The sequence below is a fragment of the Pseudonaja textilis genome, chromosome 5 (genome assembly GCF_049901715.1).
Source record: "Pseudonaja textilis isolate UNSWEBS1 chromosome 5, rPseTex1.2, whole genome shotgun sequence".
In the NCBI taxonomy this organism is placed as follows: domain Eukaryota; kingdom Metazoa; phylum Chordata; class Lepidosauria; order Squamata; family Elapidae; genus Pseudonaja; species Pseudonaja textilis.
The window spans coordinates 54,365,590-54,391,461 of NC_141994.1; the positions used below are offsets into that span (position 1 = coordinate 54,365,590).

At 39.6% G+C, this 25,872-nt stretch overlaps 1 protein-coding gene across 1 annotated transcript in view; it reads left to right on the top strand.

Moving 5' to 3' along the window:
- Nucleotides 1-9,095: 9,095 nt before the first annotated feature.
- Nucleotides 9,096-25,872, top strand: part of GNPTAB (N-acetylglucosamine-1-phosphate transferase subunits alpha and beta) — a 38,050-nt gene continuing 21,273 nt past the window's right edge. Inside the window, exons 1-9 of the mRNA XM_026726089.2 lie at nt 9,096-9,396; nt 12,782-12,867; nt 16,838-16,957; nt 17,494-17,535; nt 18,469-18,674; nt 20,089-20,153; nt 21,185-21,319; nt 24,975-25,136; nt 25,367-25,546. Coding sequence (XP_026581874.2) covers nt 9,280-9,396; nt 12,782-12,867; nt 16,838-16,957; nt 17,494-17,535; nt 18,469-18,674; nt 20,089-20,153; nt 21,185-21,319; nt 24,975-25,136; nt 25,367-25,546 — 1,113 coding nt within the window. The 5' untranslated portion in view covers nt 9,096-9,279. The remainder of the gene's footprint in view (nt 9,397-12,781; nt 12,868-16,837; nt 16,958-17,493; nt 17,536-18,468; nt 18,675-20,088; nt 20,154-21,184; nt 21,320-24,974; nt 25,137-25,366; nt 25,547-25,872) is intronic.

A 25,872-nucleotide genomic window follows, 5' to 3' on the forward strand; every position in this document is an offset into this window, starting at 1 on the left:
TCCTCGTTCTTCTTCTTTCTAGTTAATATTTACAAAACACTTGCACTGGCATTTTCTAATAGCACAGCTGAATTTCTATGTTGAATTATGTGGGTGAGATAGTAAATAAGGGAAATATTTTGGGATACTATCGTTAGAATAAAAGAGCTTCTTTGTGGAAATCTCCCATGTTACAAACTTGTAAAAACTCTAGTAACTGTCAAGAGGTGCATACAGAAAAACAGCCAGTTCTAAACAAAAGATCAAATCATAGTCTCCCTCCACCCTTTCTGCTGATTTCAGAACTGGAAAGGATACAATGGGTTACAATGAGCTAATATCAATTTCAGGCAACGATTAGTGAGTTTGGCCATTTCTCCCCCATGAAGAGCCTGCTAGTTTATCCATACAGTAATTACTTTAATCCCAAACTTGGGTTATGATAACTTGGATTCTTATTTTGTTGAGTTCTACCCTGACCTTCATTTCAATCTCTTTATAGAATACTGATTATAATTACTGATTAGATTAGAAGCTCATAAGACAGAAAGATTTGGGTACCCTCTAGTGGCTAGAAGTTTGGTAACATAAATCATAGAGTGAAAAATTGGAAGTCTCATGGCTGTACTTTTGGCAGTACACATCTTTTAAAAAATCTGTTGGGAGTACTATATTCTATCCATTAACCACAGAAAAGTGACAAGGATGCTTTCTGTCTGTATCTTTGATGTATATGGACTGTGATAGGATATATTCTGGATTTCCAGGAGGGAGAGACTGCATTCCAGAGGGGAAAGGAAACGGTGGAGCTTGGAAAGTTTGGTCCACAGGAAGAGGATTAAAGTGGCTCCTCCCTAGTTATTCCCAGTGTATATCAACAGTTATGCTAATAGTTGCTTTAATCTGGCAAGATTCTGTCTATAGATGAAAAATAATACAGGAAACTACCATATGTAAACTCCATGTGTGTCAGCGGAAACAACCAGGTCCACAACAACCGGGGTTGAAATTACTGATTACAAGCCTATGCACAGGAGCCTTCTCAGACTAATGGTTTGCACCTGGTTAAATTGAGATAAGGTTCAATGCCAATCAAGGGGGGGGTTGAACTTTGACCTCTTGCGACTACATAAAAACTCTAAATTTATTTCTTGCTAGACTCCTCCTTCCGGCTCTGCCAGTGTCTTCTATGATGTATCATTTCTGGTTCTTGGGGCATGATGTGGACAGTCATTAGTATGCAGATGACTTTCTGCCCTATTTCTTATTCTAGAACCAACTGAAGCCAAGAGAGGCACTGACTGTTTTAAATACATAATCAGCTGGCTGGCAAGTAATGAAATACAGTTGAATGATGAAAGACAGACAATGGGATTGCAAGATCCTAGATGTTGGCATCTGACCTAAATTAAGTGGACTCATGATTCCTCTGAAGGAGAAGAGTCCAATTGACTCTTTTTTTGAACTAATAATTGTTACTGAAAGGTGATGTGGTCCAAGTAAATCTCTAATTCACCATTTACCATTTCGAGTGGTGTTTTTCTTTAGTCTCATGATAGCCTACCATGGTGATATATGCTTTGCCGCCTGCAGATGGCAACACTTCGCTGTCTCAGATTGTGCCACCATAACCATTTTTTAAACTGTTTGTACTATTTAAAAAAAACAACAACTATAAGTTGCAGATGAATATCGATTCGAATTTACAACTTTCTTTAGCTGCTTAACAGTATGCAAGTGCATAGTGTATATTTTCTCTTAGATGCTTGTGTGTGAGCCCCAGCAGATGTGACAAGGGATGGACAAACATTACCTTGCCATGACTTCATTTCATAAAATGATGCATTTTTATAATTTGCATATCGATGATGTGATATACATGAAGTCACTTTAGTTTATATCTGGTTCCCATATCCTTGCACAATGCATACCAATCCCTTAGGTAAGTGATCATTTCAATAAAGTCAGTGGGCAATCTCAAATCACTCAGCCAGCACGGGTAAGAAAACTGAGATATATGGTCTTATATGTACTTTCCTGAAGCAGCACAGTGGCAGATAGGTCAGCGCTCCAGAGGGTTAATATCAGTGGTGGGATTCAAAAAATTTTACTACCGGTTCTCTGGGCATGGCTTGGTGGGCATGGCGTAGCTTGGTGGGTGTGGCAGGGAAAGGATACTGCAAAATCTCCATTCCCTCCTCACTCCAGGGGGGGAAGGTTACTGCAAAATCCGCATTCCCTCCCCACCCCATCCTACTAACCTGCTCTTCAGCTCTGTTCTCCTGTGCAGGGCAACAAAAAAAGACCCAGCTGATCAGCTGGGACTTGGGAAGCAGATAATAGATGAGGACGAGCCAGTTGGAGGTGGTATTTGCTGGTTCTCCAAACTACTCAAAATTTCTGCTACCTGTTCTCCAGAACTGGTCAGAATCTGCTGAATACCATCTCTGGTTAATATCATTGCCCAGAGGATCATTGGTTGCCCTCTCCCCTCTTTGGAAGAGCTTTATAGCTCCCGCTGCCTTAAGAAAGTTCAAAACATTCTCAAAGATCCATCTCATTCTGGACATCCTTTTTTGGGGAACTATTACCATCTGGGAGATGGTACAGGATTATAAAAACAAGGACAAACAGGCTGAAAAACAGCTTCTATCCCAGAGCAGTAACTACAGTATATTGAATTCTACTGCATGCAGCATCAGGGGTTTTCAATCCAATTGCATAGAACGTGAAGGGTGTGTGTTTTTGTTTTAGTTTTATAGTTTTCTTACGTATGATGTACACTGAAGATGGCATTTAATCTCATTGTATGACGTGCAATGACAATAAAGTAAACTAAACTAAACTTGAGGAGAACTGAGTGTCCATTTTGCTTTAGAAAATTGAATCAGGTGATTACAATGCCCCCAAATATGTGAATCTTAGTTAAGTTGTAGAGGCATATTCAGGCACTGGTTATCCTTTGTAAACCCTTCAGAAACTGCCTAGCCCAAGTAAATTCTGTGCACTCAACTCAAGCGAATAGAGTGCCTGAAGTTCTTTTCCTATCATGGAGTGTGATCAGGGGTGGGATTCAAAAATTTGAGCTAGCGGTTCTCTGCCGAGTTGCTGAGTGGGCGTGGCCATGGTGGGTGTGGCCTAGTCTGCCTCCTGCATCATGGGGGGGTTGTTTTCACTCTCCCCAGGCTCTGGAGGCTTCCCTCAAGCCTCTGGGAGGGAAAAAACAGCCTCCCCCGGGCTCCGGAGGCTGGAAACAGACTTCCAGAAGACCCGTTTTTTGCCCTCCCCAAGCTCCGGAGGCTTCCCAGAGGGTGAAAATGGCTTCCCCCAGGTTCCGGAGGCCCTCTGCAGGCCGGAAATGGGCCCATTTTTGCCCTCCAAGAGCCTCCGAGGGGCATTTTCCACCTCCCCGAGTTCCACGCACCTCCTGCACTTACCTGGGATCCAAAACAGAGAGTCCTGGGAGGGGAGGGGAGGGGAGGGGTGGGCGGGGCCAGCTCATCATTGGAACTACCTGTTTGCTGAACCAGATGTAAAATTAACTTCCGGTTCACCCGAACTGGTCCAAACCGGCTGAATCCCACCCCTAGGTGTGATGGGAGGGGACACAGCCTTGGAACAACTTGCTTTTCCAAAGTAAGAATGATCCCCAGTCTTAAAGCATTCCAGAAAATGGCTAAGCCCTAGCTTTTCTGGAAGGCCTGTGGAGATTGAGCTGCCAGAGTTAAGACCTGTGCCAGATATTCTTTGTTTTTGTCAAAGGCTGTGCTCTTTTTGTGGTATAGTTAGTTAGTATTTTGATTTACAGGTAATCCTCAACTTGCAACCAAAGGATTGTGAGGGAAGCAAAAGCAGCAGGATTTATTCTCAGTTCTCCCAGTGCCATGAACGCATTGCACTAGCACGGCTGGCCCTGTGGGAGGAAACGATTGCAAGGAGAGCAAAACCGCCAGGATTTCTTCCCCTTAATTGTGCCAATAGTCCAACAACAGAGTGGCCTTCTCTACTCCAACTTCCGGAACTTTGGGTATCTTCAAAAAGTAAGTGTGCAATTGGGATGAGGTGGGGCAGGGAAAAGGCCCATAGAGCTATGGGGAACCTCAGGGGCCAGAAGCAAAATATCTCAGAGGCAGAGGTGGTATTCAGCAGGTTCTGACCAATTCTGGAGAACTGTTAGCGGAAATTTTGAGTAGTTCGGAGAACCAGCAAATGACTGGCCCCGCCCCCATCTATTATCTGCCTCCTGAGCCCCAGCTGGGTCTTCTTTTGTTGCCCTGCACAGGAGAATGGAGCTGGAAAGCAGGTTAGTGGGGTGGGGAGGGAATGGGGATTTTGCTATAACCTTCCTCCAGGAGTGGGGTGGGAATGGAGATTTTCCAGTATCCTTCTCCTGCCACGCCCACCAAGCCACGCCCACAGAACCGGTAGAAAAAAAAAACTTGAATCCCACCAATGCTCAGAGGGTGGGGTGACACCCTGGGAAGCCCAGTGTGGGTAGGCCTCTCCCTTCACTAGGCTTTCCATGGTCTCTCCCACCCAAGTTACTCCATGTTCTACTTAATGACCCATACATTTATTTAATGAGTCTATTGGAGACAGCAAGGACGGGGAAGTTGCTAATGACACAGTTTATTTCATATAGACCTCGACTTCTGAGAGTAGTGCGCAGGCTCCGTTATTATTGCAAGTCGAGGACTACCTATAGTGGGCAAATCTAGGCTTCCAATCAAATTCCATTCAAGTTCAAATGGCCTGCTAACCATTGGTTGGATTCAAATACTTTTACTATCGGTTCTGTGGGCGTGGCTTGGTGGGCGTGGCAGGAGGAGGATACTGTAAAATCTCCAGTCAGAGGTGGTATTTGCCAGTTCTCCGAACTACTCAAAATTTCTACTACCAGTTCTCCAGAACTGGTCAGAACCTGCTGAATACCACCTCTGCTGCTAACTCATGCAGAGTCATGCAGGTTAGATAGGCAGTGTAGAAAATTAATCAATAACTCAAAAGACCCTTGTAGAGAAAATGTTGCCATGCTCTGCTCAAAATTGCAGTTAACCCATTTTTAGAAGGATTGCAGGACACAGGGAATCATAAATTAACCACATGACTTAGATTCATACAATTCTGTAGACTAAGAGGTGAGTTACCTAGTTTAGTTTGTTAACATTGTCTACTTTTTAAAGTTAATAAGCTGCACTGGTTTTGGTTGTGCTCCTTTCTTATGTTAAATGTTTTGTGTTACATTTTGCATCATTCATTCCAACATTTTTCTGCAGGTCTAACTTATCATTCTTCAGTCATTTAAAATGATACATATGCAACTTATCACCTTATATTATCTTCATAACAGCCCTATGAAGTGGTTTAGGTGAAAGATTTTATCAGTATCTCTAACAACCAAGTAGGTGTTTCACTCCACAATCACATTTCATCACTCTAAACTTTACACACAATACATCCGCCATATAGGTTACCACCAGAGTTGGGCAACAAATACAACAAAGAGCATCTTAAAGAGGTTTGTTATCTGATGAAATTGACTGCAATTCCTCTGAGCTTATTTGATAGTAAATGACTCTTCAAAAGGCCAGAGGCCTGTTTGTCCCATAGGCACAAATATTTCAAATAAAAATGGAATTACAATCTCCACAGAAAAAACAAGAGCAAGTTTGTTATAGTGGTTAAGACATCAGACTAGCAACAGGAGACTGTGAATTCTAGTCCTGCCTTTGTCACAAAACCAGATGTGTGATCTTGGGCCAGTCACTCTCTTTCAACCCTAGAAAGGAGACAATGGCATAACCATTTCTTTTCTTTTTTTTGAAAATTTTATTTGGGTTTTCACAAAAACAAAATACAAATAAAACATCTTTTTTTAAAAATAGCATGGTTGCAGGTTATCACTTCTTCATACAGACACAAAACTCAATATCATGCTCATTTTTATATTCTATTCCATATCTTATTACCGTTTTATATTTTCTACATAGTTTTTCCCCTCTTAATTTTCTCAACTTTATTTTAATTATCTCATCTCAATTCAAATCATTATATTTATACTTTTGTCTGTCTTGTTTCAATTTCATATTATCTTTTTTCATTAAACAAATTTTCCCTGTAGTTACCAATTGGAGTATGACACCTTTATATCTTTTAATTTTATCCATTCAAACTCTTATTTAAGCTTCAGTGTATACCTTTAAGATTATAGCATTCAATATAATACATAACTTCCAATCAAATTCTGCTTGGTACCTTCTTAAAATACACACTATATTCTTAAAAAGAAAAAATTATATATATATGTAAATAAAACACACATTCCATTCCAATTCAATTCTATCATTATTCATTAAAATCTTAACATCTTTAACATTTCTTTTCAATTAAATATCGTACTTCCTTGAGAACACTTATAAACTTTCCATAGTTAATTCTTTTCCCCCCCCATATTTTTCACTTATATTTTTATAAATCATTGCTAATGATTAAAATGTTCCCATTTAATTCTCTCAATCACTTTAATTCATTTATTTATTAACAAACATTCCACTACATTACAGTATATATTTTATCCATCATTTTAGTCATATTTTCTAAAATCATTTCTGTTTGTAATATAACAATGCTATCTTATGTACCTTTGCAGAATCCCTTTTACAATTAAATTTTCACCCATTGTCTCTAAACAAGCTTATGGTTACAATCCTTATATCTTCTAACTCTCTCATCTGTAATCCCCTCTTCTGTTGCTTTCTAATATTATACTTATCTTTCAAATTGTTCTTCTTTTTGGTTGTTTTTTCTAGTCTTAAACCTTTCACTCTCTTTCCCTTTTCTTCCCCCCCCCCCCCACTTAAAATTATTTGATCATTAAAGATGGTTTCTTCTTTGTCCCAATCTTCTTGTTCTGCAAGCGTTTCTTCTTGTTTCTCATAGTTCCAGATCTCCTTTTCTAAGAATTGAAATACGAAGCCAAAAGAACCTCTCCCTTCTTGTGCATCATCTTTCCATTTTTTAAGTTCCATTTTCAGTTCTTCTAAGAGTGATACCATTTTAAAGACAACCACCTGGTTAATTTTAGTCATCTAGATGCAAAAACCAAAAATCACCAAGTAATCTAAATAATCCAAGGCTGTTTCTTCTTGCTTCTTTTTTCCTTTCCTTACTTTCTCTTCCTGGGGTCCTATTATTTTGTTACCAAGTTTCAGTTAAAACGTATCTTTGAGGAATCTTGTTAAAATTTCACTGTAAGTTCCTTTTAGTTACAGTTCCATTCTTTAGTTCCAGGCAGTCTCCTCCATTTTTCCAGATCCTGCCCTTTTATTCTTTTTTTTTCTCCTTTCCTGCTTTTAAAAACTTTTAAATATCCAGAAATCTTTATTATCCCTTTTGACTTTTATTTTCAGCTTAGATGCCTAATTAATGTCAAAGTGGATTATTTTTCAATTTCTTGCTTAAGTCTCTTAGCTGTCAGTATAAGGAAGGGAAGAAAAAAAAACCCGAATCCTTTCCCTTCTCTGTCTCCTTTAGCCTTAGGAAGGCCACACCTGGACTACTGCATCCAGTTTTGTTCACCACATTACAAAAAAGATGTTGAGACTTTGGAAAAAGTGCAAAGAAGAACAACTAAAACGATTAAAGGCCTGGAGACTAAAATGTAAGAAGACCGGTTGCAGGATTTGGGTTTGGATAGAATAGAATAGATTTCTTTATTGGCCAAGTGTGATTGGACACACAAGAAATTTGTCTTGGTGTAAATACTCTCAATATACATAAAAGATACATTTGTTAAGAATCAAGAATCATAATGTGCAACACTTAATGATTGTCATAGGGTACTGTAGGAAGCTAGCACCCACCCCTCTCCTAGAAAATTGAAATAGCCTAGGAAATATTAAAAAGGCAGAATAGTTCCCCTAAAAAGAGTAGAAACTCAGAAGCAGAAGCTCATCCCCACCTTTGTTAAATTCACCCCCACCTTTTTTAATAGGTGGGCCATTAAGGCCTGGGCCAGAATACTTTACATAACAAAAATCTCCAAGTAAAGCTATAGCAATTGCCAATAGCCCTTTTAAGGGCATAAATTGTCCAGCAAGGCTCAACCAAGCCTGGAACTCAGGACAGCCTACAGAGTTGCCCCTGCATGGGGGTCTGACCCCTCATGGGGGTCTGACAACAATTAGTCTACAAGTTCCAGTTCAAATCCCAACAGAGGGTATAAAACCCAGGCACTCTCAGCACCTCAGCCCTTTTATTGATTTCTTCCTTTTCATTCTGGAGCTCCAAGCCATGTGATCCTGATATTAAACCTTCCAAACAGCCTCCGTGTTTCCAGTGTCTTTTTCCCCACTTGGAACTGAACCCAGAAGGATATTTCTTCCAACAGTACAATAAGCAATCAAATCATACCAGGAAACAGTCAATATAAATTGTAAGGATACAAGCGACAAAGTTACAGTCCTACAGTCACCAATAGGAGGGGATGGGCGATAAGGAATGATGAGAAGATTAACAGTAACTAGCCTAGAAGAGAAAAGAAGGCCTGGGGTAGGGTGTGGGGTGGGGACACAACGACATGATAGCTGTATTCCAGTATATGCGAGGCTGCCATAAAGAGGAGGGGGAGAGTCCATTTATCTTCCAAGGCACCTGAGGGCAGGACAAGAAACAAATGGATGGAAACTAATCAAGGAGAGAAGCAACTTGGAATTAAGGAGAAACTTCTGAACGGCTGGGACAATTAACCAATGGAACAGTTTGCCTTCAGGCGTTGTGGGTGCTTCATCCCTGGAGGTTTTAAAGAAGAGACTGGATGGTCTCTTGTCGGAAATGGTATAGGTCGGACCTCCTGCTGGAATAGGGGGCTGGACTAGAAGACCTCCAAGGTCCCTTACAGCTCGATTCTGATGATTCCTTCACCTTGAACAAAATAGCCTCAAGTGGCCCTTGGGGAGTGGCGGGAACCCTCCTCGCAAACACCTCAAGCGGCGGCTCTTTCGCTCCCTCCCAATCACGAGGCGGCCGAGGCGCCTGACAACGACACATGACCGGATTGCGGCGACTGGCAAATACCGAGCCGCCCCATCCGCGCCGAGCAAATCCATTCCCCGCCCACAGGGGGGAGGGGAGGAGGGGCCCGGCTGCCGGAAGCCGCCCGCTCTGGGGCCTCGGCGATGTGCCGGGGACGGGAAATTCGGCGGTTTCGGCGACTGCTAGGAATTGGCCCGGCTGCCGATTGCGAGAAGGGCGGGCGCGGGTGGCGGCGGCAGCAAGGGTGGTGATGGTGCCCGGCGGGCCATGCTGCTGAAGCTCCTGCAGAGACAGACCTACACCTGTCTGTCCCACCGATATGGGCCCTGCCTTTGCCTTGGAGGCATTGTCCTCCTGCTCGTCTCCGCCCTACAGTTCGGCGAGGTAAGGCGCGATCCCCGCTGCCCGGTTGGCAAGCGCCCAACCGCCCGAGCGATGAGCTCCCCGTCGCCCGCGATCCTGCACGAGGGAGGATCTGCGCGTTTTCTCTTATCTCGCCTCTTTCCTGGAGGGGTTCCCCCGTTCTTTGCACCGGCCTTCTGTCTCTCAAGCGATGTTCCTCCTTCAGGCCTCCCCGTTCGTGGCGCTCCTTTCAGAGAGGCGCTTTGGCTGCCCCGTTGCATTTCAGCCTGGCCTCCGGGCCCTTGAAGGGCTGCATGATGGGCGGAAGCCTCAAAGACTTCCCCTGTTGGATTGCTCTCTGGCGATCGCTCTTCTAAGAGAAACGCAAAGCTCTTGCTGCCAACTTTATTTCACTGCACGCCGGGGCGCTGTACCTCGGTCACTTCCCTCCCGTGCTGACCTCCTTTCCTTTTCCAGTTTCTTCTGTATAACGTAAAAAATAATAACAACAGCTTCCCTATAATTGTTATTGTCTTCACTCGATTGCATGAATTCCCTGCTGCTTGCTCTGTGCCTTTTCCCGTGCCGTGTGAGCAGCCAAGCACCCGTGATGCCAATACAGGAAAGGCCGCGGTGGCAGCCGCTTTAGGGAACTCTCCGTTTTCTCGGCTCCCGCTCCTAAGCCTTCAGGTCCGGATAGATCTGAACTGCAAAAATCCGGGCGACCGTTAAGTGACAGAAAGTGATTTTCGGGGATCCCAGCCTGGAGGCTGCTGTTCTTGCAGTCGTGTTGTGAAGGAACCAGGGAAGAGAGAATAAGCATGCCAATTTCATTTTGTTTTAATGAAATTTTGTATGCTGCCCACCTTAGCTGCAAAACTCCACACAGCCAGCAGGTGGCAACCAAAGAGCCTCAAACATTTCTTAATCCTTTTATTTAGTTTAAGGGGTGCCTGGACTTTTGCAGCCTAAAGATAAGTACGCTTAAACACTTAAAGGTGGGGATTGGGGTGGGAAATATGCTTATAGGAAATCAAACAGCAGAAAAGAGAACCCATGAATGGTAAAATATGGTTGTTAGCCTGGTTCAGTAACCTAGGAGATAGATAAATATAAAACCAGCTGGAAATTAACTGTTTAGAAATTATGGTGTGTTGCAAGGAAAAAGGCCATATCCCTCCCATCTTTCTGATAGAGGAGGTTGGCTAAAGAAGATCAGCAGGTGAAATTCTTAAAAGCAGCCTCATATGAGTTGTTTCCCTTAAATGCATGGAGGCAAATGAGTGAAAGGGTGAAGGATTTCTGCAAGGGGCAAGGTAGACGGGGAAGCAGCCTAAAGGGGAAGCAGACAATGCTCCTCTCATGAACATGAAACTGGTATTTATTATAGATAGATAGGTAGATAGATAGGTAGGTAGGCAGGCAGGCAGACCTTTTGGATGAATGTATGGATAGATAGGTAGGTAGGCAGGCAGCAAGACAGACAGACAGACCTTTTGGATGGATGGATGTATAGGTAGGTAGGTAGGTAGATAGATTGATTGATTGGTAGGCAGGCAGACCTTTTGGATGAATGTATAGATAGGTAGGCAGACAGATAGGCAGGCAGACAGGCAGACAGACAGACCTTTTGGATGTATGTATGGATAGATAGGTAGGGAGGGAGATAGATCTATATTGGTAGATAGGTGAGGTAGGTAGGTAGATAGAAAGACAGGCGGACAGGTAGGTAGGCAGGAAGGCAGGCAGGCAGACAGATCTTTTGGATGGATTGACAGACAGACAGACAGAATGTGAGAACAGCAGCACTTTGGGAAAGTAGAGCAAAGCCAGAGTGACTTTCCCAACGTGCTGCTGCTGCTGTGTTCGACGCACCGGCTCCAGTGCAGCAGTCAATGGGGTGAACCTGCAGTGCCGGCACCTCGAACATCCCCCTGCTGCCTCTTAGCGCCCCCCACCCCCTTCAGCAGCTGCTTCTGAGCAGAGCCTGTCCCACCTCCCGTAATCCCTGCCATCACTTCACACTGACTTCTAGGCCTTGGCCCACCAAACAAAACCTCCTGGTACTCGCCTCGACCAGGAACGCTCAACATGCCGAAAGGCCCGCCCTATGTAATTCCTGTGACACAACTACGAAGCGGTGCATGCACTTTTACCTCTCTTCCTTGGGGCGCTAAGAGGCAGTGGGGGGGGGGGCGTAAGAGGCACCAGCTCCGCAGGCTCCAGTGCAACAGTAAATGGGTGACCCCTGCTGCCTCTTAGTGCCCCCACAAGGCATCCCATCGCCCACTTTGGGAACCACTGGCCTAAATTCTTCAACTGGGAATCTTCTAACATATTTATTGAACTGATTCCCAGTCAAGTAGAAATTGCTCTCATCACTGAAGATGACCTTGGCCCACTGTTCGTTGGCCCACTTGCATACTGTACAGTCTATGCTGAAGAGGTGCCACCAGGTGATAAGCAATAAGGGTTGGCCAATTTCATATTAGTAACCATGTTTGGTTACCTAAACAGTCCTTTTAAGGACCACAAACAATAAAAATGTTAACAAAACATTAGCATCGGCCTTAGTAATTGCAACACGTATGCCTCTGGGTATGCATCAGTTAATCTGTTTTCATAGTCATTGTAAGCATGCATTGTAAGCATGCAAGAAAATTCACAATCCCTATCCAAGCAGCACCAAATTGCAAAAAGCTTATGCTTTTCACTTAAAAACCACCAGTATCTATTTAAATATAACAATATTTGCATAGCAGTTAGCATAAAATATCATAAAATCAATGGCCTATCCAAAAATGTCATAAACCATAAAGTGTCAAGTGTGCAGGACTTTTTCACACAGCTGTAAACACTGAAAGGCTTATGTACGTGTATCTTGTCTTACATCAGAACATACAGCAAGTACAAAAAACCAAGATTTATGTTATGATATGCTTTTTTTGTCATTGTGGTTTGAACTGGATAACAATTCTCTGAATTCTAGTTGTCAAGAAAGACTTCATAGGATTGTAGACTGGGGTAATTCTATGCTGAAATTATTTGTGTGAAGACGTTACGTGGCAAACTGGGTAGTAGAATTAAAAATAAAAAGACAAAGCATTTTTCTGTATTGGAATCTTACCAGTTCTTTTTTACACATATATGGCTGGAAAAAGAATTATACCTATGATTCAACTTAGAGCAGATATGTCATGCTTAAAAAGATCTTTAATAATAACAAGGCTTGGTAAGTTATATTAGAGGGGAACCTTCCATTTTCAGGAATAACTGTAGTTTATTCCACTTTATAAAATATGGTAAAAATGTAAGAAAGGGTAGACTTAAACCTTGTTCTTTGCATTTCCATCTACAAGTTATATCAGTTTTAAAATCCATTTCAATTCAGTTACTTCAGAATATAATCTTAAATATTCTTCCACAGGTTGTGTTGGAGTGGAGCCGGGACCAGTACCATGTCCTGTTTGACTCTTACAGGGATAACGTGGCTGGGAAATCGTTTCAGAACAGGTGAGACAGCCTCAGGTCTGGAAAGGGATTGCTTCCTTCATTGTGCAAGAAATGCAGGTGTGTTTGTTTAGTGTTTGTTCGAGAGGTAGGTTGGTCTAGTGCCATGATGGCAAACTTATGGCATGCATGCTGGAAGTGGCATGCAGAGCCACTTCTGCCGCCATGCGAGAGGTCATCCGGAAGAGCCCCACTGTGCATGCGCAGGCGCCACCCAACAGCTGATGTTGGGTATCTGGCGCGCATGTGTGGAGGAGCGGGGGAGCATGGGAGATGTGCATGCATGCACAGAGATGCGCGGCGTGTGGGGGATCATGCACGCATGCGCAGAGGTGCATGGCACATGGGAAATCGCATGTGCATGGCACACACAGGGATGGGGGCCTACGCATGCATTGCCTTCTGGGTGCTGTGCGCGCACAATTTTCGGCACGGGAGCCCCAAAAGCTTAGCCACCACTGGTCTAGTGGTTAAGGCACCAGGTAGAAATGGAGAGACCATGGGTGGGCTATCTTGGACCAGTCATTCTTTCTCAGCCTAGGAAGAGAGCCATGACAAAGCATTTCTGAAAAACGGTGCCATGAAAATGCAGCGTCTTATTCACAGGCAATCTTTGAGAGTCAACATGGACTCAAAGGTACACACACAAAAAGGAGAAATTGCAGCAACACCTGCGGTGGGATTCAAATTTTTTTTTATTACTGGTTCTTTGGGCATGGCTTGGTGGGCGTGGCAGTGGAAGGATACTATAAAATCTCCATTCTCTCCCCACCCCATTAACCTGCTTTCCAGCTCCGTTCTCCTGTGCAGGGCAACAAAAGAAGACCCAGCCGATCAGCTGGGACTCCAGAGGCAGAGAATAGATGGGGGCAGGGCCAGTCAGAAGTGGTATTTGCTGGTTCTCCAAACTACTCAAAATTTCCACTATTGGTTTTCCAGAACTGGTCCGAACCTGCTGAATACCACCTCTGAGCAACACTATTTCTTCTGCATTGTTTTTCCTCTCCCCCTTCCTTAAGTCATAAATTCACTGTACAAACTGAAGAAAAGTATAAATTCACTGTACAAATTGAAGAAAAGCAGAGAGAAAATACGAAACACTGAAAAAATAGGATGTTTTTTTAAAACCAAAAGTTGTATCCAATGCAAATGCTATATGCAAATATTTGGTTATTTATTTTTATTTGAAATAGTTTTAGTTGTTAAAAGTGATAATACAGAAGAAACAACGTTGCCGCAATTTTTCCAGATTCTTGGAAGTGGAGATAAATGTTTTCATTTAAAAACAAAACCCAATATGATACTTTGTAAATGTTTAGAATTGATGTATATATGAATGTATAGTATCTGTTATAGAAACAGTATTTCAGCATGGAATTTTAGATACATTTAATCTTAGTCCCCACGACTTGGTTTAAAACCCAGCCAATAGTTGTCAAAGACATTTTTCCTATGTCACCTAGTTGTTACACATTCTTATCTTGATTGATTAGCCATGATCAATTAATCCAATTTTCATTGCTTAAACAATTAAACCTAGGAGATTAGTTTGTATATCCTAGGCTGAAATGTGGTTGATTTATTTGTAGCTTAGTGTGTTTTACAAAGAACTAAAGGTTCCTGGCATTTTCAGAGATCTGGAAATAGGCCATAGCTTTTTCAAAAACATGATACCTTGAGAATAGCTCTGATTGGGTGTATTGATAGCCACTAAATATAGAATACAATGCAGCTCTATTTGTCTTACATCAGAAGGTAACAAAATGGCAGTTTGGCAGGAACAAGTTAGCCTTATTCCATTCGGTATCTGGACTGGCCTTTGAACCTTCCTAGGTATCTGGACTGGCCTTTGAACCCTGCCTGCTTGAGTCGTTATTGTTCTGTTGGATTTTAGATATTTCACTTTTTGTTAGTTTTGATTTCAAGTTTTCTTTCTTTATTTTGAACATTTTTAGTCTTTTGAAATGCAAATTAATTCAGATGGCATATACAAACATATACAATCCTTTTGGTAGGTCAAAGGTCACAAAAAGGTGCAAACTTTATGATTGTTGTATCTCTTAACCAAGCAACATGTTACTAAGGGAGAGTTGAAAATGTACTTTTTCGGAGCAAGTATGAGTTCTCAGGAGCAAATACACAGTAGGTGCCTCCTAATCCTCCTGAATAAAGGACAATAGATCTGTGCCCCTACAGGTAGTCCTTGACTTACAACAATTCATTTAGTGTCTGTTCAAGGTTAAAATGGCACTGAAAAAGTGATTTAGGACCATTTTTCACACTTACGCCCCATGATCATGTGATCAAAATTCAGATGCTTGGAAACTGGTTCATATTTATGACCACCGCGTCATGTGATCGCCTTTTGCAACTTTTTGACAGGCGAAATCAATGGGGAAAGCCAGATTCACTTAACAACCGTGTTACCATCTTATTAATTGCAGTAATTCACTTAAAAACTGTGGCAAGAGAAAGGTTGTAAAATGGGGCAAACCTCACATATTAAATGTCTCACTTAACAGTAGAAAGTTTGGACTCAATTGTGTCGTAAGTCAAGGAGTACCTGTATTTAAAGCTACTAGCAAAATAATCATAATCATAATCATAATCATAATCATCATAATAAAAGGATTTATAATGTACCTTGCCTAGCATTTGGTTATAAGTGCCTGCATAGGCCGTATAATTAAAAATAAGTACTAGCAAATTGTATTGTATCTTTAGAATACATTGGATACTTCAAGGATTAAATAATCATATTAATAAGCATCTAATTTTACTTAAATGGACTTAAATTCTGCAGAGATGCTGAGTTTAACGTGAATGCTTGTAATTCAGGATTTCACCAAATTACTCTGGTTAGGCAAATCCACATTTCAGCTTATTCAGCTTTGGCAATAGTTGTTATAATGGCTAAACAATACCCACCCTTCCTATTTAAAAGAACAACTGCAAGTATCTAGGAATATAAAGATACTAGGTAGCAGATTATTAAGAATATTTTTTTTAAAAAAACTATATTTTTGTCTGAGCAAAGGCTCTGACCTTAATTACTAATCAAGAAGCTCTGTGGGTAACTTATTCATAATTGGTCATCAAAAGGATAAAATGGGGAAATGAATCAGTGGAACTTTATACTGTATCATGAGATGTTGAGGCATGTTGGGAGATAATACTGAGTTTCATATTTATTCTTATCCCATTTTGGTCTCCTTTGTGGTCAGTATATAGTTAATTAAAACAGTGAGTATTTGATTGTTGGCAAAGTAGCAGAAACATTTGAGATCAGGTTGTCTCTTTGAACTTTTTGAATATTAACTTTCTTTCACATAAGCATTTCTGGAATGATTTCCATTATAGAAGAAAATCACACAAATTGTTTATTAAAGGAAGGAAAGATTACTAATTACTTGATGACTTCTAGCTCCTAAACTTGATGGATTACTGGAAAGTTTCATTTCAATAAACCTTATGATGTTCAGTGACAGGAATTGGAAGGTTTAACCAAACAATGTTAATGTATCAAATGTATTAAATCGCTCAGGGGTGGGATCCTCCCGGTTCAGTCCGGTTCTATAGAACCGGTAGCTCTGAAGAGCGGATGACATGAACCGGTTCTCTGGGATGAGGTTTCGGTCTGCTGTTTGGCCCTCCTGCCCACCCAGGCTTAGTGGCTGCGTTTTCCCCCTCAGCTGCTTTGCGCAGCATATTTGAGTGCCGCTCATCAACTGGAGAAGGTAAATGCTTGCTGGAGCTGGTAGCACGCATGTGCGTACAGCATGCGTTTGACATGCATGCGTGCACTCTCCAAACCAATTGTTATGCCAGTCGGATCCCACCCCTGAAATTGCTTATCATTTGCAACCAGTATTTGAAGAAAAGTTAATTTGTAGCACTATATAATGCTTCACAATGAAATCCTGGATAGACTAATTAGAGTTTTTTTTTCATTTGTTTTTCAATGATTTCTAAGGCTTTGCTTACCCATGCCTATCGATGTGGTGTATACCTGGGTAAATGGCACAGATGTTGAATTGATCAAGGAACTGCAACAGGTGAGGAAACAGATGGAAGAAGAACAGAGAACAATAAGGTATGGATTTTGCTCTTTGTGAAACCGTAAAAAGAAAATAGTTGTTTTCTAATGAGGCACTTTTGTTTAGAACGGGGTCCCCAAACTCGGCAACTTTAAGACTTGTGGACTTCAACTCTCAGAATTCTGGGAGTTGAGGTCCACAAGTCTTAAAGTTGCCAAGTTTGGAGACCTCTGGTTTAGAAGATACGTATTAGTGGCCAAAGCTATTAACAGAAAGAGGCCATCTTATAGAGATTTTGTTGATTTTCAAGAAAGCAGAGAACATTTTATGTACAGTATATATAGTGCATGCATTCACCTTGTATATGTGTAATCATTTTAGTTTTAATTTACTTTATTGTCATTGCACCTCATACAATGAAATTAAATGCCATCTTCAGTGTACATTATTACAAAAATAAAACACAAACACATCCTTCGCATTCTATACAATTGAATTGAAAATCCCTGATATTACATTAATACTGCACTATACAGAAGAATTCAATATATATTTGAGATGTGTAATTGTTTTGTGTTTACTTGTTCTTTAGGGAATTTCTTGGAAAGAATGTCACTGAGCCAACAAAGAAAAGGTAAAAAAAATAAGTATTTTGGAGTTATGTTTTCTGTTTTCCATATTTCAAATTGGAACTTAATTATGAGAAATTTTAAATGAGCAAAACACATAATAGTTAACCTTAATAAAAATTAAGATGAGAATATTGTAGGAAAACGTGTAAATTTTCTCTAATGTTCAATAATAAATACCTTGTGTATTATACTAACCACATGGACATTCTGTGTTGGCTCTGATTATTATGACCCAAGTCTTATAAAGCATATATCACTCTCCTTGTGACATTATACTATATAAGTCATCTTAGAGCAGTGGTCTTCAACCTTTCTGGCTTGGCAGCCTGATGGGGCCTAGAGGGGATTGTTCTGTGTGAGTGGCAGGCATGAATGTGAGTGCCTGCCACTTGCGCAAATGAAGCTGTGCTTAGTAAGACCACACCTAGAGTACTGCATCCAATTTTGGTCACCACATTATAAAAAAGATGTTGAGACTCTAGAAAAAGTACAGAGAAGAGCAACCAGGATGATTAGGGGACTGGGGACTAAAACATAGAAAGAATGGTTACAGGAACTGGGCTTGGCTAGTCTAGTGAAGAGAAGGACCAGGGAAGAATATTATATTAGTATGTATATGAATAGCATATTCACAAAAATATGTGCTTTTTTATTCCTGCTTATTTTCATTGATATGTTCCAAATTAAAGAGGCTGTAGATAGTTTCCCAGTTCATCCCTAGTTTAAGTATTTGATTAAACTGGGTGATATATTTAAGCTGTATATAACTTGAAGTCTTACTTGAGAAATCTTTTTTTAAATGATGCCATATATACAAGATTGACGTGGTTCGCTTTTCGGATTTTGTTTGATCAAACATCTGTCATACATAAATAACGAGCTATGCAATTTTAATCCTAAATGTAAGTCTGGCTTTGATCCTCTCTTGATCCTAGTGAAAAACAACTGGAGTGTTTATTGACGCATTGCATCAAAGTGCCAATGCTTGTCTTGGACCCCGCTTTGCCAAACAACGTTACTCTTAAGGACCTGCCATCTGTCTATCCTCCGCTGCGATCTGCCAACAATATATTCTCTGTTGCAAAGCCAAAAAATCCTTCCACCAACGTGACGGTTGTTGTTTTTGACACTGCTAAAGAAGGTATGGATCTTCTTTCATCTTCTGCTGCTTGAATATGCATGGTTTCAATTTACCACTGGGCTGTTCTCATTGGTTTTCTTTTCATTAGAACCTTTTCTAAAGAATTCCACTCCTTCTCCCCTTGTTGCCATGATTTAAGAAAATAATTGGATAAATGTACGAGCAGAAAACAATGTGTCTGAAAAAACAATATTTTAATCTTGTTCTATATGCAAATCTATCTATCTATCTATCTATCTATCTATCTATCTATCTATCTATCTATCTATCTATAAAAAGTAACTCAAATCTCTCTATGAACAACCCTGTATATATTCTATATTCAGAAATAGACATAAATAGACATTCTATCTATTATCTATCTATCTATCTATCTATCTATCTATCTATCTAGGGTTGCATTTTACAGAGAAAATAATATAGAAAAATAAGTGAGATTGTTTTAATAAAAACATCTATGTGGATCCAGTCCTTCTATGATTCTGTCGTCTTTGTGTACGTTATTGCTACTATTACTTAAAATTCAAAAAAGTATCTAAGGGATTGCACAAAATGTGAGAGTGGAGTCATGTCTTCATCCCATAGCTGAAATGAAGTAAGATTAGCCTTCTACAATCCAATGTGTTCTGGACTTTTAATGCCTACCATTTCCTATATTCCCTTATGTGGAGAAACATACCAAGTGGAGAAGAAACTGGGACACTGCATATTATCTCAGGTTTAAAATCAGATTCCTCCCCCCAATAGCTCCTTGTGAAATGCCATTTCCCAATAGAGTTTTTCATATGTCTTTTCATAGGGAGATTTGTTACCTTTTATTGCTTCTCCTTTCCCCATCTGGAATCTTATATGATTGTCTGATAACTTTCAAAAAAAAGCCAGTCTCACTTTAAATTGTGTGTATGTGTGTTTGTGTGCGTGGAGAGGAAGAGGGAGGCTATTCAGTGCTCAATCTTGAAAATATTTGACAAAATATTTACTTCTTGATTTCTTGGATGACCTGCTTGGATGACCTTGGACCAGTCACTCTCTCAGCCCTGGGAAATGCAAACTGCTTCGAAAAATCTTGCCAAAAACATCTGCAGGGTTTTATCAAAGCAGTTGCTCAGACTCAACATTGACTTCTCCCCCGACCAAAAAAAAAAAAAAGGAATGGGGAGCTGTAGCCTTGGCGCCTAATCTTGATTAATCTTGTATGGTTTTGCTCATACAGGAGTATTTGAGAAGGAATGGCTCTCTCTGTTCATTTTGAAGATAGAGAACTGTAGCATGTAGCTTAATGGAATTGTCATCTCCATTCTCCCATGCTTCAAAAAGTGCTCCTGCAAAATATATGTGTAATTTTAGTTTTAATTTTTGAATCTCTGCAATCTATGAAATGATGATCTGGGATTTGAATTCCTTATTCTTTCAGCCGAAGATGCCCATTCCCTGATGTTGAAGGAGAGTATCAAGCAAACGGCATGGAGGGGATATTTGGTATGTTCCCAAACATTTGCTGGAAAGTTAGTGTATATGCTTGTAATTAATTGTGACTTGCAGCCAAATATTTTGTCAAGAAAGCCAAGCCACTGGTTTTAAATTTCTTTTGCTGTACTGTTTCATGATACTTGTAAGTGAAAAGTCTCTATATAATGTTTAAACATGCTTGAATGTTTCCCCAAATATTGTTGAGTTCACCTCTGGGAAGAAACTAGGACATTCTTAAATAACTCTTTTTGTAAGTGAGGTCTATAGTTTCTTCTGTTGTATGTTGTACCTGCTCATATTCATGCATACAGATAGTCCTCAGTTTATGACCACAATTGAGCCACACAAAATTTATGTTGGTAAACAAGGCACTGTTAAGTGAGTTTTGCCCCATTTTGTGATCACTGCAGTTAAGTTAATAACATGGTTGTTTAGTGAACCTGGCTTCCTCATTGGCTTTGGTCAGAAGGTAGCACAAAGTGATCACATGATCCTGAGACACTGCAACCACTATAAATACATGCCAGTTGCCAAGTGTCTGAACTTTGATCATGTGACCTGGGGGATGCTACAACTGTCTGTCTGAAAAACAGTCATAAGTCATTTTTTTCTGTGTTGTTGTAACTTTGAATGATCACTAACTTACAACTAATGGTTGTAAGTCAAGGACTACCTGTATGCATTTCTGCTCTCCTTCATATTGTATGTGTGTGCATGTGTACTGTTGGAAATAGGGAAAGTGGTTATAGTATAGTTGTTGACATTGAGATGCTATCCAATTGCCTCTTTGCATAAGGATGCACTGAGAAAATTTAGGGATTTGCTTATCTGTAGCACTGAATTAGATCTGGTTCATTTTTCAATCCAGCCTTTCTTTTTCTAGTTGGTCCCCTAGACCCCAGTATTTGGTTTTATTTGCTTCAGTCTTTGAAGAGTTATTGTGCTGATGGACAGACAGACAGAATTCCAAAGTCCTTTATATGTTCTTTCCCAGATGTTTGGATTGGTCAAATAAAACACGGTGAATTTTCTTCTTTCAGACTACTGATAAAGAAGTCCCAGGTTTAGTGATAATGCAAGATTTGGTGTTCCTGAAAGGATTTCCACTTACTTTCAAAGAAACAAACCAGCTAAGAGCAAAGTTGCCAGAAATCCTTGTTTCCAAAATAAAGCAGGTAGGATGGCTGAGGAATGAATTATAAATAATAGAAATGCCCTTTACTATGTTTAGTTTTCTATTTTTCTCTATCATGTTTATTTATCTTGTCCAATTTTAAAGTAAGAATACTCCTACAATTAAAACTGAAATTTGAAAATGTGGAGATCCATAAAGCTATCTACCTTACCATGATGTACCAATTTATTGGAAAAACATGATATTATAATTAAGAAGTTGCAGGATAACATGAACCAAGTACTGACTTATTTATTCATTTATTTTCAACATTTATATGGCTGTGGATATTATATAAAACAGCCCTAATCAGGCCGAACTGACCTCCCTTTGTATCCAAAATTGAACCTGAGACAGTTGGTGTTGTCAAATTTAGAGATTGGTTGAATATCTTTGGAAATGTTTGCAAGAATTCAAAGTTTTTAACAACCACAGGTTATTTAAATTAAATATTTAATTAAAGGTGTGACAGAATTGAGAGAAGGAATGTTAGTTCGTTCTGTTACCTTCTTGAGACAAATAATTGCATTTACTTCATAGTGAAAATATCTTTTCATAGATATTTATGTCTGATCACTAGGTGTCACTGTAGCCTTATACATTTGAATACTGAGTTCAAGATTTTTTTTAAAAAGGTACCTATAAATAAATATACCAGATTTTAGAACCAGGAAGGATAATGAAGTCCAAAGGCTGAATTTTAAATGAAATTTTCTACCAATATAAATGAATACAGATACTGGCCAAATTGGAAAGGCATATACCTACTCCTATTGGTATCTTATGACTATCACTTGTTGATTATATCTTAAGATGTATGATCGTATCTTATGATTTATTACTTTGTTGCTCGTATGTACACTGAGAGCTTATGCACTGGAGACAAATTCCTAGTATATCCAATCAAACTTGGTCAATAAAGAACTATTCTGTTCTGTTCTGTTCTGTTCTGTTCTATTCCATTCTATTATTATTTTCTATTCTACCCCACTCTACTCCTATTCCTCCCAGGTTTAGTCTAAAGAGTTTATAGTAGACTATAGTATTCAGGAATTTGTAGAATTGTCATGTAACATTTCTAAATATTAGGATAGTTTGCAGTCTGAATCTCCTCACATATCACTCACAAGATCCCAAAATTTAAAAGAACAAACAATTCCTTAATTAAAAATTAACATTAATTTTTACCTAAATTTAAAACATGGAATTAATTACCAAAAATCTCACAAGATTCTCCCAAGGGGCTGGATATTTAAAAAATAGTGCCAGCGCTAGAGAATTATCTGTCAAACCTTGCCACTTTCCTACAGGTTCCCTTGTCTTGAACTGGGAATCATTGCTGTATATGGTATTCTTTGATATTTAGGAAGGTAAGATACTGGACAACAGATAAATTAATGCAACCTTTTACACATCGAATGGAACTTCTGAACACTGCATAATTATATATATAACTGCAGACAGGACAGTGTGACATTGTTGAGCTTGTAAAGCCACACCAGGTTTCTGAGGGCGGTTTTGCAATCTGTAGCATTATTTTTGGAGAGTGTCTCCATAACTCACCTTGGTCTTAAATCCAAGGACGCTAGCCTTTCATCAGATTGTCTAGAAGATAATGCCCTGGAAAGGCAGAGATTTATCGGATTGTCCTAACGGTAGATGTCATGAATCACATTTGGAGCTATCAGATAGCAAGAGAATATCAATCATCGACAGCCTTAAAGTGTCATAAGTGACAGCTGGCTTTACATGTATGATTGAATGAGATGGATAAACTAAACAAATGTGGGAGAGGAGCGGGGAAAGGTCTGTTACAAAAATTCTGGTTCAGAACTAAGTTACATTCCATTTATGATAGCTGAAATAAGGCAAGACAAGTATGTTTTATGACACCATAGTGCTGCTTTGCCAGAATTGTCTGGGTTTCTAAGGAAATTAAAGTGGTTTACAGGTAGAAACCATCCCGTTAGTGACAGTCTGCAGGTTACAATAGCACTGACAAGGGAACCAACAACAAATCCTTGCATTTACAACCATTGCAGTATTCCAAACAGTCACATGATCAGCATTCAGGTGTTGATCCATATATCTAGAATAATTGCAGCATCTTGATGCCCATTTGCAACCTTCCCAGCCGGCTTCTGTTAAGCCAAATCAATGGGAGAGGACAGATCATTTAACAATCGTGTGATTCATTTAACAAAAGTAGTGATGACAAAAAGGATTGTAAAATTGGGCACAGCTCATAGTAATGGAAATGCTGGCTCCAGTTGTAATTGTAAGTCAAGGAATATCTGTATTTAATGAAGTTCTTAGTCTATTTTCAGATAGATATAGTTCACCTAAGAAGCTATGTTCTTTTAGATTAGTTAGAACTGAAAGATTACACATACATGGGTTTCTTTTAGTGTGTGGCATTTACTGCATCCCATTGAAAAAGTATACCCTTTTTTATTTATCAAAATTGCTTGTTTTGTAAATTTGCCTTATTCTTAATTTTATGTAATACACTCATATATAAAACAATATCTGTGTACCTCCCAGCTGTGATTTTTTCCCAGTTTGAAATTTTTTTTAAATAACAGTGGAAAGGGAACAACATTTTTAAAAATCAAATTGATAGCAAGCTTCAAAATGGTTATAATATAAAGGAGATTCAATTTGCTACTTATTCTTCATCCTGATCTTTTATAATGGGTTTATACTGAGGTAGACTAGATCAACACCATTTTAGCTGTTTTTGCCCCCCCCCCCAAAAAAAATTTCCATTTCCCTCCCAAAATATATATCTGATGTATGCTTTATCTGAGAATAAAAACATCAATTTGCTATTTTCATGTCACAGTGCTTGTCTGATGCAGTGCCTAATGCCACTTGCCTTTTATGAAAGCAGACATCTAAAATAACTGGTGGCAAGTGACAAAAATAGCAGATCAGATGTTTCCCTAGTAATGGATTACCATACAACATGCTTGTAATAATGACTAAGATTCTGGCAAGATCAACAAATGGATTTGTTCTCCTTTTCTCTATGCTTTAAGTTGGTATTTCTTAACCTGTGTAACTTTCAGTTTCTTCCTGTCTGGGGAATTCTGGGAGTTGAAGTCCATACTTCTTAAAGTTCCTGAGGTCAAGAAACACTGCTTTAAGCTAAGTTCAGATGCTTTGTAGAATACTGTACACAGTTAAATAGTTTGTTTGGAAGTTTCATTACAAGGTATTGAGTAGTATCTCAATATGATACTAAGCATAAATGATGTATTGTTTGGGGAGATATAATGTAAGGATTATAAAGTGTTTATTTTAATTAAATCCAGATTATAGATCCTAACATAAAGAATATCAAAGAAACCAGTTGATGCAAGATTTAACACATTTGACCTTCTGAAGCAGAACTTGAATTGGAAACAAATTCTATTTTCATACTTTTTTTTCTCCTCTCGTGTTGCTTTTCTGTATAAATTCTTTGTCAAATAATAGTTTGTCATTTTTAATCTAACAACTGGGCTTATTAGTACTTTCAAAACTAAGGTTGTATATTTGTGCCAAATCTATGTATTGTAACAGTTTATAATAGAAAGCCATGTGAGTCATGAAAAAGGGAGAAAAATAACTAATTTCATTCCAGGGTTTGAAAATGTTGTTTTTCTATACAGTTGCAGCTTTATTCTGAAGCCGGTGTAGCACTCTTGCAACTGATTGATCCCAAGGTTTTCCAAGAGCTGAACAAACAAGCAAAGAAGAATATGACTATAGAAGGAAAAGAACTGGCCCTTAACCCAGCTTACCTATTGTGGGATCTCAGTGCCATCAGCCAGGTAGGCAAAATTCTTTAAAGTAAGGAAAAATACATTGAAAATTTTCCAGCTTTGACAACAATTACATTTTATAGTATGATGAAAAAAAATTAAAAACTGAATTAAAAAATGTGTATCTGTAGACTAGATATTTTGGATCACAGATATCATTTTCAGCCAGATGGCTAGCGAGAAGGAGATCTATAGTCCAAAGATATGTATGTTGAGAAAGTCATGTGTTCTTCCAATAGTCTAAACAGGATGAAGATATTTCACCCAGCCGCTTTGAAGATAATGAAGAGTTGCGGTACTCATTGCGATCAATAGAGAGGCATGCCCCATGGGTACGGCATATCTTCATAGTCACAAATGGGCAGATTCCTTCCTGGCTCAATTTGGACAACCCTCGGGTTACTATAGTAACACATCAGGTAAATGTTTTTGGAAATGTCTACTTCCTTCTTGCATAAAAGTAAAAAAAAAAAAGACATTTGTGACATTGATAGGTTAGGTGAAGGAGACAAGTGCAGCATTCACAGTTCATGAAAAAAATACGTTAGTACAACTGTTGTGGTTTGCTGGTAGCCTGTGGAGACAGCAGCAGAGTCTGACAGTGGGGAGGAACATGGGCCAGTCCAGGAGCCTGGGGAGGACTTGGACAAGGGTTCTGCGTTTGATACAGAGTAGGGTCCAGGGCCATCTGGGAGTTATGTGCTGATTCCGGAGCCTCCAGAAACTGACAGCAGCGAGGCAGAGG